The sequence below is a fragment of the Leucoraja erinacea genome, chromosome 19 (genome assembly GCF_028641065.1).
Source record: "Leucoraja erinacea ecotype New England chromosome 19, Leri_hhj_1, whole genome shotgun sequence".
NCBI lineage: Eukaryota > Metazoa > Chordata > Chondrichthyes > Rajiformes > Rajidae > Leucoraja > Leucoraja erinaceus.
This window is the reverse complement of record NC_073395.1, coordinates 20,615,251-20,629,985: the sequence shown is the minus strand read 5'-3', so window position 1 is coordinate 20,629,985 and position 14,735 is coordinate 20,615,251. Positions and strand designations below refer to the sequence as shown.

General features: G+C 45.8%; 1 protein-coding gene across 1 annotated transcript in view; it reads left to right on the top strand.

Moving 5' to 3' along the window:
- zdhhc17 (zinc finger DHHC-type palmitoyltransferase 17) overlaps nt 1-7,216 on the top strand; it is a 75,483-nt gene extending 68,267 nt beyond the window's left edge. Inside the window, exons 12-17 of the mRNA XM_055650564.1 lie at nt 190-252; nt 1,459-1,552; nt 3,511-3,594; nt 4,836-4,993; nt 5,962-6,056; nt 6,349-7,216. Of these exons, the coding sequence (XP_055506539.1) occupies nt 190-252; nt 1,459-1,552; nt 3,511-3,594; nt 4,836-4,993; nt 5,962-6,056; nt 6,349-6,487 (633 nt within the window). The 3' untranslated portion in view covers nt 6,488-7,216. The remainder of the gene's footprint in view (nt 1-189; nt 253-1,458; nt 1,553-3,510; nt 3,595-4,835; nt 4,994-5,961; nt 6,057-6,348) is intronic.
- Nucleotides 7,217-14,735: the final 7,519 nt, after the last annotated feature.

Here is a 14,735-nt window from a genome sequence, read left to right as displayed (position 1 = left end):
TTTAGCCAAGTATCTGTCCCCTCGCTGTGAGATCGCCTTTGTACCGATTGCATTTATGTGATATTTTGTGGAAAAATGGCATGACGTAAATGTTTGATTTAGTTACAGGTATATATCTGTGTGTGATCATCTTTGTGACTAAGCTGTGTTCAACACATTACTGATGTCTACTTTATTCCTGCTCCACAGACAATAGTGGAACTGGCAGAATCTGGCCATCTGGATCTTAGCATCTTTTGCAGCACTTGCTTGGTAAGACATGACCTTCCTTCCCAACAATAGACACAAAGTGCTGGAGTAATTCCTCTGGAGAAAAAGGATGGGTAATGTTTCAGGTCGGGACCCTTCTTCGGACTAAAAAGTCACCCATTCTTTTTCTCCAGAGATGCTATCTGACCCGCTGAGTTACTCCAGCACTTTGTGTCTATCTTCAGTATAAACCAGCATCTACAGTTCCTTTCTACACACCGTCCTTCCCATCTTAGTTTTACTTCAGAGGAATATTATTTTGTGCAGTACAAGTTAATAATTACACTGTTGTTGTTATTTCTGGATTATTGCATTAATAGTTTCATCGGTGTCATCCCTCTTGAATGGGCCCCTCGTACTCTTAAGGATGAATTCCAAATCTTCCAAAGATATACACAAAATGCTTGAGTAACTCAGCAGGTCAGACAGCCTCTCTGGAGCAAATGGAGAGGTGACGTTTTGCGTCGAGACCTTTCTTCAGACTTAAAGGGTCTAGTTTCGAAACGTCACCTACCTATTTTCTCCAGAGACACTGCCTGACCCACTGAGTTACTCCAGCAATGTGTCTACCTTTGGTATAAACCAGCATCTGCATTTCCTTTTCATTTCAAATCTTCCAATTTGGTTTTGAGATACAGCATGGAAACAGGCCCTTCGGTCTTTCAGGTCCATGCCGACCATCAATCGCCTGATCACACTAGTTCTATGTTTTCCCCATTTTCTTGTCCACTTCCTGCATACGAAGGGTAATTTACTGAGGACAATTAACTTACAAACTTGCACGTCTTTGGGATGTGGCACGAAACCCACGCAGTCACAGGGAGAACGTGCAAACTCCATCCAGACAGCAACTGAGGTTCGGATCGAACTCCGGTCTCTGGCACTCTCCATGTGACCGCCTGGGTTTCCTCCAAGTGCTCCCGTCTCCTCTCATTTCCTCACACATCCATAAAAGATGTGCAGGTTTGTAGGTTAATTGCCCCTAGTGTGCAGGGAGAGGATGAGAAAGTTGAATAATATAGAACTAGTGAGGACGGGTGATCAATGGCTAGTGTTGACTCAGTGGGCCGAAGGGCCTGTTTCCATACTGTATGCCTAAATTAAACTAAGTGGCCAGCACTTCCAGTACTCAAATGGGTTTCAGATCCTTCACATCATTATGACACGGTGTCTACTTGATTGTTGCTCTATTTCGTGTTTTCTGAACAGATCCAGAAACCTGTTCGTTCCAAACACTGCGCCGTTTGCAATAGATGCATCGCCAAGTTCGACCACCACTGCCCGTGGGTTGGGAACTGCGTGGGTAAGTCACTGCATTCACATCGTTCCACAGCATGTGCAGAACCTGCAGCAGCAGTTTGGTGAAAGGCCAACACTAAACGGACAGCATCAAAAGCCATCACACGTGGAGCGCTGGAGGCTGAGGGGTGATCTTGTGGAAGAATATAAAATCACGAGGGGAATAGATAGACTGGATGCACAGAGTCTTTTACCTGGAGTTGGGGAATTGGGAATCAGAGGACATAGTTTAGTTTACGGATACAGCGTGGAAACGTTTCAGCCCACTGAGTCCGTGCCACCCAGCGATCACCAAACAAATGCTGCAAAAGATGCTAAGATCCAGATGGCCGGATTCTGCGAGTTCCACTATTGTCTGTGAAGCAGGAAGAAAGTGGTGGGGGGGGGGGGGGGGGGGGGGGGGGGGGTGGGGACCAGAACAGAACAGAGGAAATACGACCACACAGTCACAGGGAGAACGCACAAACTCCGTACAGACAGCAGCCATAGTCAGGATCAAACACTGGTTTCTGGTGCTGTAAGGCAACAACTCTGCTGCTGCGCAACTGTGCCACCCTTAGGTTTAAGGTGAGAGGGGAAAGATTTAATAGGGGCAATGATTTGCGCACAGGGCGGTGGGTATACAGTACAAACTGTCAGAAGAGGAGACAGATACTGCAACAACATCTATAGGACATTTGGTCAGGTGCATGAAAGGAGACAAAGTGCTGGTGTAATCAACTTGTCAAACAGTATCTCTGTACATGGATAGGTGACATTTCAGGTCGAGACCTTTGTTCAGGCCATAGGAAAGGTTTAGAGGGATACGGGCAGGTGGGACTAGGGTTAATGAGGTATCTTGGTGGGCATGGGCAAATTGGGCCGAAGGGTATGTTTCTGCGCTGATTGACTCTGTCATCAATGAGCCATTCAGGCTGATTGCGGATTGCCTTTAGTTTATGCTTCCAAAAAGCTTCCTCCCACCCTATCTCATCTCCTATTCTCATGCGCGTCTTCACTGTCTCCTCACCTCAACTATTCCACGTGAATTCATCCTTAATTTCCATTTGGATTTCATGGAGCCATGTGGCGCAAAGAGGCCATTCAGCCCATCATCTCCATAACCCTAACCCAACCACCAAATACCATCTCCAGTAAACCACTAATAAGGTGGCGCCGTGGTAGAATTGCTGCCTTGCAGCACCAGAGACCCAGGTTTGATCCTGACCATGGGGTGTATCTGTACGTTTTTCCTGTGAGCGTGTGGGTTTTCTCCAGGTGCTCCGGCTTCCTCTCACATTCCAAAGAGGTACAGGTTTATAGGTTAAGTGGCTTTGGTAAAATTGTAAATTGTCCCTAGTGTGTTGGGTAGTGTTAATGTACACTAGTTGGTCGCTGGTTGCTGGTCGTTGTCGACTCGATGGGCCAAAATACCTATTTCCCCCCACTGTATCTCTAAACTAAAAAAAATTAAACTTAAAACTAAACTAAATCCCATTTATCCGCACATGGAGGGTGAGGAGTGATTTTATAGAGGGGTGTATAAAATCATGAGGGGAATGGATTGGGTGAATGCACAGTAACCCGTCATCTGCAGTTTCTTGTTCCTACATTCTAAATATTGCCTTCATTAACCATGACACTGTGTACAAGAGCAAGGAGGTTATGGTTCAACCTTGATAGGACAGGTTTAGGGGGATACGGGCCAAATGCAGGCAGGTGGGACTAGTGTAGATGGGGCATGTTGCCGACGTGGGCAAGTTGGGCCGTAGGACCTGTTTCCAAGCTGTAAGACTAAGACAATATGTACTTCATAAAACATTGGTCCAGGCCACATCTGCAGTGCTGTGTGGATGTTCCAATTACTTTAAGTTGAATGTCTGGCCTGCTGAATGTCTCCATTGGAGTGGAGGGGCACACAATGGTTTCAGTTCCTGCTGTGTCCTGTCAACCATTTGAACCAGAACCTTTTCTCTTTTCTAGGAGCTGGAAATCACCGATACTTCATTGGGTACCTGCTCTTCTTGTTGGGAATGATAATCTGGATGATTTACGGCTGTTTATTCTGTAAGTAAACTTATTTTGAGACGCATAGATATAGGGTAGACAGTCGGAACCTTTTCGCCAGGATGGAAAAATTAAAATAACAGGGGCATGGTTTTAAGGCAAAAGTTTAAAGGAGATTTGTGGCGAGCGTTTTTTTTTTTTTACACAGAGGGTAATGAGTGTCTGCAACATTTATATTGGGAGTGGTGGGTGAAACAGATATGATAGTGGCATTTAGACTTTGGTTTGCAGAGTATTTGCGGGATATGGATTACATGTAGATAGATAAGAGATGGTCTTGGCATCATGCATTGATGGGCCGAAGGGCGTGTTCTTGCATTGCAGAGAACAGTACAGCACAGTAACGGACCCTGCAGCCCACGTTTGTGCCAAACATGATGCCACGTTAAACTGATCACATCTGCCTGTACATAATAAGGTTAAGAATAAGGGGTAGGCCATTTAGGACTGAGATGAGGAAAAACTTTTTCACCTAGAGAGTTGTGAATCTGCGTAATTCTCTGCTGATTCTGGATGATCTGCCATGATCATATTGAATGACAGTGCTGGCTCGAAGGGCCGAATGACCTGCACCTATTTTCGATGTTTCTATGATCCATATCCCTCTATTCTTGCATTTCCGAGTGCCTATTTAGGAGCCTCTTTAATGCCACTATTGTATCTGACCATCACCACCCCAGTGATATGCTCCAGGCCCCTGTGTTTATATTACAAAAAGACTTGTCAGCACATCTCCATTGAACGTTCTCCCTCTCATTTTAAAGCTATGCCTTCTAGTGTTAGACATTTCCACCCTGAGGACAACACTTCTGGCTGTCTACCATATCTAAGCCTCACTTAATTTTATGCTTCGATCAAGTCTCCCCTCAACCTTCGACGTTCCCGAGCAATCAGAAACTTTTGGGCAGGTTCATGGATATGCAGTGAATGGAGGGATATAGGCATCGGGCAATGGAGGGATATGAATCACATATAGAGGTGATTAGTGTAACTTAGCACTATTTTATTTTACAATACTCTTCTTGAGACCTCCGAGCTCCTCACATTATTTTATACTTCTATCAAGACTCCCCTCAACTTCTGGCAACCTCTCCCTGCAGCTGAAACCCTGGAATCTTGGCAGCATTGTGGAAAACCTCCTTTCCACCCTCTCCAAAGACTCCATAGCCTGGGAACCTACAGCTTTATGTTCACCCTCAGTCCAGGGATGGGTTTATGGACATGACCTTTCTCTGTTTCAGACTGGAGCATCCACTGTGAAACCAACTACCCGAAGGAAGGACTGTGGACGTATCTAACGGAGATTGCGAGCTGCTCCCCGTGGGTGTTCTGGATGTTCCTGAACAGTCTCTTTCACTTCTTGTGGGTGGCTATCTTACTCATGTGTCAGATGTATCAGGTAAACAGCATAATAATGTTTCTCGCCTTGAATTTTGAGGCTGTGCAGTTAAGACTCGAGGTCCTAGGCCTACAGGAAGAGGTTGAGCAGCCTAGGACTTTATTCCTTGGAGCGCAAGAAGATGAGGGGAGATCTTATAGAGGTGTACAAGATCATGAGAGGAATAGATAGGGTAAATGCACAGAGTATTTTGCCCAGAGACGGGGAATCGAGAAACAGTGGACATGCGTTTAAGGTGGGCGGGAACCTGAGGGGCAACCTCTTTACACATAGGATGGTAGGTAAAAGGAACGAGCAGCCGGATGAGGTAGTTGAGGCAGATACTATAATAGCATTTAAAAGAAATTTGAACAGGTACATAAAAGGATACAAGTGCTGGAGTAACTCTGCGGGTCAAGCAGCAACTTTGGAGAACATGGATAGGTGACGTTTCAGGTCAGACCATGTGTCACAATGTTTAAGAAACATTTAGACATGTACATGGATAGGATAGGTTTGGAGGGATATGGGCCGCACGCAGGCACGTTTGACTAATGGGACTAGTAGGGCATGTTTTTTTGGCATGGGCAAGTTGGGCCGATGGGCCTGTTTGCACGCTGTATGGTTGTGAATCTTTACTGGTTAGTGTCTCGAGTGCTGCTTTCGCCCTCTGTGCTTTGCTGCCCTTTACAAGGGGATTCCAACCTTCACATTGTCAATAATTAAATGCTTTGATGGAAACATACAGCATGGAAATAGGCCCTTCAGCCCATCCACCACGTTGACTATCGATCACCCGTTCACACACTAGTTCTTTGTTTAATGGACTGAGATTTGATGAGCCCATAGAGTCATACAGCATGGGAACAGGCCCTTTGTCCCAACTTGCCCATGCTGACTAACACGGCCCATAACCTATAACCATTTATAACAATGTTGACTTAAGTTATCTAACTACATATTAACTTATTTGTTTCTGGTTGATGAAGATTGCTTGTCTTGGGATAACTACAAACGAAAGGATGAATGCAAGACGTTACAAGCACTTTAAGGTTACAACAACCACTATTGAGAGCCCTTTCAAGTAAGTACCTGTGTGTACTGGTGCTTCATTGCATTGGCAATGCTGTGCACTTCACCTGACCATGATCTGAAATGTTATGTTGATTTATTTTAAAAAGAAGTAAAGTGCTAGAGCAATTCAGCGGGTCAGGCAGCATCTCTGGAGAAATTGGTCGGCTGACATTTTTGGTCGGGACCCTTCTTCAGATTGATCATGCTGATTGTGTGAAAGTTAGTTTGAAAGATCTGTGTTTGCTGCCTGATATTTTCATATCATTGATCTTCCTTTTTTTTCTCTTCTTTCCAACCATCAGCCACGGTTGCATTAGGAATATCATAGACTTCTTTGAATTTAGATGTTTCGGTCTCTTTCGCCCCGTAATGGTGGACTGGACGCATCAGTATACAATCGAGTATGACCAGACCTCGGGTACTGGTTACCAGCTGGTGTAGTGGGATCAGCGTCCACGGCGAATCATCTCCACAATCAACCCCTCGGACTGGTGCCTGACAGACATCCTTCCTAATTCTTTCCCAATATCAGCAACCTAAATAACGTCACTGCGAGGAACGGCCGCCCTGCGGTTCCTTTGCAAACAGGGACAGTCTTGCTGCCTGTTTCCACCAAGCCTGAACCCTCGCACCCCAGCACCTCATCGCAATCACAGTGTGGTACAAAGCAGAAGGCCGCGAGGAAACCTTTATATAGACATAGATCGAACCTGCTCTTTTGCCTGGAATTGATTTTTAACGTGTTGTGTTTGCCTCCGGTTTTGGAGCGGAAAGCGACACTGAGCTGCAAAGCTTGAAACCTTGATTTGCCACCCATCGGCTCCAGATATGGGAGTCCCATGCTGTCCGGCAGTGCCGAGAGGACAAAGTTGCACCCTGCATCGATTGTATTTGTTGAGTATTGTTGTGTGGTGCTTTGAATTTCGTGCAGGAAAATCCGGAAATCGGTGTTCACAATCATGTCCAGTGGTAAAAACCCAAGACCCTCCTTTGTTTGAGGCATTGATCGTTTTAAGTACTTTATTCTTTCCTGTTTTAAATCATGGTTTTAAAGAACGTCCGTCTCAGTGCAAATTAATCAGGTCGTTGAGTGGAAATTTGCAAGCTCCCTCCCAGTCGCTCTCAATTGGGAGATGGTGAGGTTGGAGGTGGGCAGTGGGGGGGGGGGGGGGGGGGGGGGGGGTGTCACTCATTTTCCATCACCAGCATTGCATATCCTGCAGATTAGTTGCACAGGTGCTGATGCGGTCACGGATCTTTGTTCATCGTCCTTCACCCGAACAGTGCATGGTGGGCGAGTGCTGGGAGATCTAATGAAGAGAGAGGCACCTGATTCTTCCAATTATAACAAGAAGTCCCAACTTGGAGCATGATAACGATTTCTACAGCCACTTTAAGTTTCAGTTCACGAATGACTGTCTATCGCTCTCTGGAAACCAGCCACGTTTACAGACAGCTGTGAATTCGCTGAGGTCACCGCGCCCCAAACTCTTGTGCAAAATACTTTGAACCAACGCATCGGGCCAGTGTAAAGATTAGTTGTATCTGTACATAAATTATTTATCAACTAGTTTTACCAGTGTGTATATTTGTCAATGTTAGTTTGGAGCTGCAAACTTGATTTTCAACTCTGCCGAGAATTTCAAAAAAAGTGTAGGAATGTAGTTGATTTGCTTCTGGTGCTGCGGCTGCTGCTAATTCATCGACTCACTGAACTCTGCATGTCTGGTGCTTGGCAAGAAAAAGTTTAAATACATTTTAAAAAAACACGGCTCTCAAGACCGTAGGACATACGGCATCACATCAGCTTGCAGTGAAGTGTTCTCTCAGCTTCCTTCCTCCAGCAGGAAGATCAGTGAATTTGTAAATAGTGGATGTCCTGTGTTTGTAAAGTGCAAGACTTTTTGGTCGCTGTTTACTTTGTAGTGGAAACTACACCTAGTTTGTGTGCATTGTACCTGATATCAAGAATTGCAGTATTGCAATATTAGTTAACGTGAATTCTTACCAGCTTTTGGGCTGGGGGGCGGAGGACCCACAGTAACGGCTCTGACACAGTTTGGAGTGTGTTATAAAGGATTATGCTCACCCGGGCCAGGGCACCTGAGTGGTGAGACTGCCTGTGTGTGGAACGCATGCACTCCATCTCCAACGTCCCCAGGCCCACCCAGGACAGCAGAGACCAGGCGAGGAGTCCGCACGCTGGAGAACGTCTCGCTGCTCGTTGCCCTCTTCCCAAGATGAATTCCAGTCCTTCCCGAGGTTTAACACTGGTATTTATAACAACCACTTTCCTTTTGTACTGCCCTGACTTCGCAACAACCTGTCATTTCTCCCCACTGAAACCTGCAATTCCTGTCTCAGCTTCTTATTTTGTTACCTGTGCGATCGCGGGAATAATTCAATGTCCGCAAGTATCATCGACTTTCATGCTCCACTGACTCTAGAGGAAGCACTACATTCTGCAGATTGTGAATACTTATTTGTTTTTGTATTACATTATTTATAACTGTGCCAAGTGTGTTTTTTGTTTTGCTACTATCTGGTCCCCTTATGTACAATGTGGAGAAAAAAATATATAGGACTGTAATATGCTCAAAGTAAAAACTGACTTCATACGATGATTGGTTCAGTTTGTCAAACTTTGTAAATTATTGATCTAATAAACAAGATTCATCTCGCCGTTCATCACAATTCAGAATAACTTGCTGTTTTTAAGGGTGGTTTTTGACTGCATTATAACAGGCTGACATTTCTATTCATTTATTTTTATCATATCTCTGTAATCCTTTATTCCTTTTCAAAGTGTGCTGATCATATCGGACTCCTGGACATTTTCTATGAATACAACCATCCCATTTACACCAGTAAACCAAAGGACGAGATGCCTAAGTTGAGAATTAAAGGGCCTGTCCCACTTACGCGACCTTTACAGGCGACTGCTGGCACCCGAAATTTTCAACAAGAAAGACGCTGTGACTCTTTAGAGACCTCTCCTATGGTCGTGAGAGATCTCCAAAGAGTCGTAGCGTCTTTCTGGTCACCGCTGAATTTTCAACATTTCGGCGACCTATCACGGGTGCCGGCAGTCGCCTGTAAAGGTCGCGTAAGTGGGACAGGCCCTTAACTCCGTGTTGGAAAGTTTCTTTGCGGTTATAATCAAGACTCCTCCGGAGAAAGTTCGGGAGAAGAACATTTGGTGACAAAACTGCACGACTTGTGAACAGGAGCAAATGATTCCAAGCAGGAAAAACCATCGCATATTTTTAAAAATTCTACTACCAAGCAAAGAAAAAAGGTGGTCAGGCTGTTCGAACCTTTAACCTTCATCTCAAACACTTGATTAGTCATTCAAACGCCCCAGTTCGCGACTGAAATAAAAATGTGAACAGTCAAAGACTGGAGAGCATCGCCTTGAGGTGAGAGGGGCAAAGTTTAAAGGAGATGTGCATGGCACGTTATTTGGCACAGGGTAGTGAGTGCCTGGAATGTGCTCCGGGGGATGGTGGTTGAGACAGATAGGTTCAGGACATTTAAGAGACTTTCGGATAGGCACATGGATATGCAGGGAAGGGAGGAATATGGATTATGTGCACATAGATAAGTGATAGCCTTGATAATATGCATGTAAATAAGTGATGTTCAGTACAGATATTGTGGGATGAAGGGTCTGGTGCAAATGTGCCGTGGATTGATCAGATTGGTGTAGCTCAGACCCATCATTCCAGGTCAAAGATCAAGCTGAAAGTGCAGCAATTTTCATTAGTTAACGTCAAGCTCTCCTCAAATGTGGAGATCCATGGGATCCTCACTGTGAAGAACATAGAACACAGAACAGTACAGTACAGGAACAGGCGTTTATGGCCCACAATGTCTGTGCTGAACATGATCCCAGATAAACTAATCTCTGCTTGTACGCGATCCATGGGTCTATCTATCTGAAATCCTCTTAAACTCCACTATCGTATCTGCCTCCATCACCACCCTAGGCTGCATGTTCCAGGCACCCACCACCCTTTGTGGAAATAAAAACTTTACACAGGTTCTTCAGCACACTATGTACTGAACATTATACAAAGACCAGAACCTGATCGATGTGCACATTATCCATATCCCTCCATATCATATCCATGTGCCTGTCCACGTCTATTAAACATCACTAACCTTTCTGCCTCAATCATCACCCTCAGCATCACATTACAGGCACCCACCACCCTATGTGTAAAAAAAATAATTGCCCTGCACCTCTCCATTAAACTTTGCACCACTCACAAACTTATGATCTTTAATCTTTGACATTTCCACCTTGGGGAATGGGTTCTGATTGTCTACCCCATCTATACCCCGCATAATTCTGTAGGTGTGGGAAAGAACTAAGCCAAGAGGATGGAAGATACTATGAAAGAAGTCATGGGGTGGAAGAGAGGTGGGAGATGCTGGTCTGTGGGAAGACCTGCCCACACCACCCTTGTTACTGCTAAAAAAAAATATTCAGATACAGCATGGAAACAAGCCCTTTGGCCCACTAAGTCCATGCTGACCATTGATCACCCAGTCACACTAGTTCTATGTGTAGGAAGGAACTACAGATGCCGGTTTACACCGAAGATAAGCACAAAATGCAAAAGTAACTCAGCAGGTCAGGCAGCATCTCTGGAGAAAAGGGTAGGTGACGTTTCGCTTTGAGACCCTTCTTTAGACTCATGGCTGACATTTTGGGTCGAGTCCCTTCAAAGCTTCTGAAGAAGGGTCTCGACTTGAAACATCACCTATTCCTTTTCACCCGAGATGCTGGCTGACCCACTGAGTTACTCTGTCACATTAGTTCCATGTTATCTCATTTCGCATTCACTCCCCACACACTAGGAACAATTTACAGAGGCCGATTAACCAACAAATCCAATTAAACAATAAAGTTAAACGATGAAAAAGAGTTTGCCACAAAAGCCATAGAGTACACACAGAGGAGATTATCGCGGTCACCAGGAGAACGTGCAAACTCCACACAAACAGCAGCCAAGGTCAGGTTCGAACCTGTGTCTCTGGCGCTGTGAGGCAGCAGCTCTAACAGCTGTACCACGCTTCCAGTGTGATCCCAATGGAAAATGGATTTGGAATGTCTAGACATGAGCAGCTCCTGTTCCCACTCGGGCTGGGAATGTTCCAAAGAAAGCATCTGTTTCATCTCCCAGTATCCGTAACTAACAACCATGAGACAACGGAATTAAAATGTCAACAAACGGGGTCTTTCCCAGGTCTGGGTAAAGCCTCTGACTGAGGCAAATGATTCAATAACGATTAGTGAAGAGTTTTTTTAAAGTCATGTATCTGACTCGTTTTATTACTGAATTGTTTCAACAGACTTGACGATTTAGGAGGCAGGAGAAATGTCTTTGAGCCAGATTACATTATCAGACAATATGTGCATGACCCCATCTGAATTTTGCATCACTTAAGAAAGACGTCAGTGATTTCAGGAAAGCCAAAGGAGCACAATTGAAGTGTAGCCACCGATGCAAGACGGGGAAGGTATGAGTCGTCTAGTACACAGCAGGATCCCAGAAGATAAAAGCACAAATTGCTGGAGACAATGAGGTCATGCAGCATCTGTGGAGAAAGAATCTTGTCATGGAGACAAGGAACTGCAGATGCTGGAATCCTAAGCCAAACGCAGAGTGCTGGAAGAACTCAGCGTGTCAGGCAGCACCTGTGGAGGAGAAAAACGGGCAATGTTTCAGGATGCGACCCTTCTTGAGACTCATACTTTGAGGCCAAAACATATGTTGCAGGGTGATATTCCGCCCATCGTCTCCCTGCTAGCAGTGGTCTGACTTCCCAGCTGTTGCAGTTAATTCTTTAGACTTTAGAGAGATGCAGTGCGGAAACAGGCCCTTCAGCCCACTGAGTCCGCACTGACCAGTAATCTCCCCCGTACACTAGCACTATATTACACACTGGGGATAATTTCCAAATTTCCAAAGCCAATTAGCCTACAAACCTGTACGTCTTTGGAGTGTGGAAGGAAACCGTAGTCCCTGAAGAAACCCCACGCAGCTACAGGGCGAGCGTACAAACTCCGTAAAGAGAGCATCCGTGTCAGGATCGGACGCAGGTCTCTGGTGCTGTGTGGCAGCAACTCTACCGCTGTGCCACCCGGGGGAGGTGGTAGGAATGGAGAGAGGGGTAGGCATGGAAGTCCATCCTGGTCAGAAACTAATGCTTCACTTCAGTCGAGTGAGGCAGCCTCATAGCACCAGAGACCTGGTTTCCATCCTGACCTTGGGTGCTGTGTGTGTGTGTGTGTATGTGTGTGTATGCTCCTCTAACCGTGTGAATTTCTTCCACCAGCTGCTCCAATGTCCTCCCACATCCCAAAAGACATGCAAGTTTGTAGGTTAATTGTGTTTAAGAAGTGGATAAGAAAGTGGGATAACGTAGTAGCCAGTGTGAACAGGTGATCAATGATGGGCCCAAAGGGCCTGTTTCCATACGGTATCTCTAAACTAAACTAAACTTTCCAAACCGTGCAAACAAGACACAGACAGAGAAGACTTGTTTATTTTTTATTCCATTATTTCACAGAGAATGTACGCAGAAGCAAGAAGCCTGAAATTCCAGAGAGCAGGAAAAAAGATTTATCGAAGAAGACACAGGGAAACATTTGGGTTAGTTGTTTTTCACAGTCTTTACACGCTGCCGATCAAGTCTACGATTGGTGATGAGGTGGCAACATGGAATACTACTGGGGATTGGGCTGGAATAGCAGTGAAGGGAGGGGGAGCAAGACTCGCGATGCACTTCCTATTGATCAGGTACCGTAGTGACAAGCTCTGGCTGTTGTAACGTTGATGCTGGCAAACCCGTGACCTTGTTTACAGCAGGACAAGACCACAACGCTGTCAGCAGCAACGGGCTATCTGCGGGAGAAACGGCAGGTCTACCAGCATCCGTGGGGGTGGGAGGAATTTCTGATCAAAACCCTTGCACATCAAGGCTGGAGCCTCGGTGCATTTTTAACCGAAAACATTGACCATCTCTCTCCTTTCTCCCCCCCCCCGCCCCACAACTCTCCCACAGAGATGCAGCACCACCCACTGAGTTCCCCCAGCAGATAGTCATTCCAAATTCCAGACTCTGCACTCTTGTGTCCACAGTACAAGCAGAACCCAAGTAGCAGCAAGGAATCAGGCCCATCCCTGGGCTGTGAGCAGCTGGGTGCAAATGCAGATCTCACTGTTGGAAGGATCAGATTCTACAGCAGAGGCAGAAAGATTGCATCCAAGACTGATTCCATCATGTAGCATTGGGACACCAGCTGAATGCAGCCGGCCATGGGGATACAGAGCAATTCACATTGGGTATCCACAAAGCAAGAGGGGCAACTGCCTTATCACAGATAAAGTACTCTCCCCTCATGGGGTAATTCTGACGTGTGCACCCCCTGCAGAATCAATGCTTTAGTCTGTGGGCAATGATGCTGGAAGTTCAAAGTGTGTTTATTCATCTCACAAAGGCAGTAGAGCAGAGCAGCACAGTGCAGCCAGTACAGCTGCTGCCTCACAGCTCCAGACTCGGGTTGGATCCTGATCCCGGGTGCTGTCTGCATCGGGGGGGGGGGGGGTTTGAACGTTCTCCTTGTCACCACGTGGATTTCGTCAGGGTGCTCCGGCTTTCTCTCACATCCCAAGGATGTGCGGGTTTGCAGCTTAATTGATCCTCTGTAAATTACCCCCACGTGTGTAGGGAGTGAGTGGATGAGTGAGTGGGATAATGTAGGACTAGTGTGCTTGGCGTGGGCTCTGTGGGCCTGTAACCACGCTGTATCGCTGGTCTCTATATACACCGGATATGAAACGAAACAATGACATTCTTACTTGCTCTAGCTTTACAGGCCCGTTAGACACACCAAGACTAAGGGTCAGAATGAAAGGGGTTAAAGGCATTAACCAGCAAGCAATGTGAAAACCAGTTCCATTAACCAGCAGCGTTGACGAGGAAATAACCAAACTTGTACAGACTATCCAAGCACCATTGGAAGGGAAAGTATCAGCATATCCAAGACAAAACATAGCACCACATTCATATCTATAATGTAAAGGAGGTTTACAAATTGTCAAGTATCATAATTCAACATTCTCATGAGGCATCTGCTACAGCACCTCAACTATCATAGTAACGTCTGCTGCAAAGTATCAAAAGCCCCTTAAGAAGGATTCCGACACAAAGGGTGGTGGGTGCATGGAACGAGCTTCTGGAGGAGGTAGTTGAGGCAAGTACTATTGCAACGTTTCAGAATCAGGTGCACCGGCTTCCTCCCACATCCCAAAGACGGGCGGGTTTGTAGGTTAATTAGCCCTCTGTAAATTGCCCCTGGTGTGTGGGGAGTGGGGTAACATAGAACTAGTGTGAACAGGTGATCGATGGTCGGCGTGGATGGTGTTTCCATCAAACAAAACCATCCATCTCCACCTTGTGTACATTAGAGTATCACTACATGCTAAAGCACCCCCATTGTGCATTGCTGACAAGGAAATGACACAATATTTACCAAAGCCAAATTAACCTACAAACATCTTTGGTGTGTGGGAGGAAATTGGAGCACCCGCAGAACGTGCAAACTCAGTGCAGACAGCACCCATAGTCAGGATTGAACCTGGGTCTCTGGGGCAGCAACTCTACCGCTGCGCCA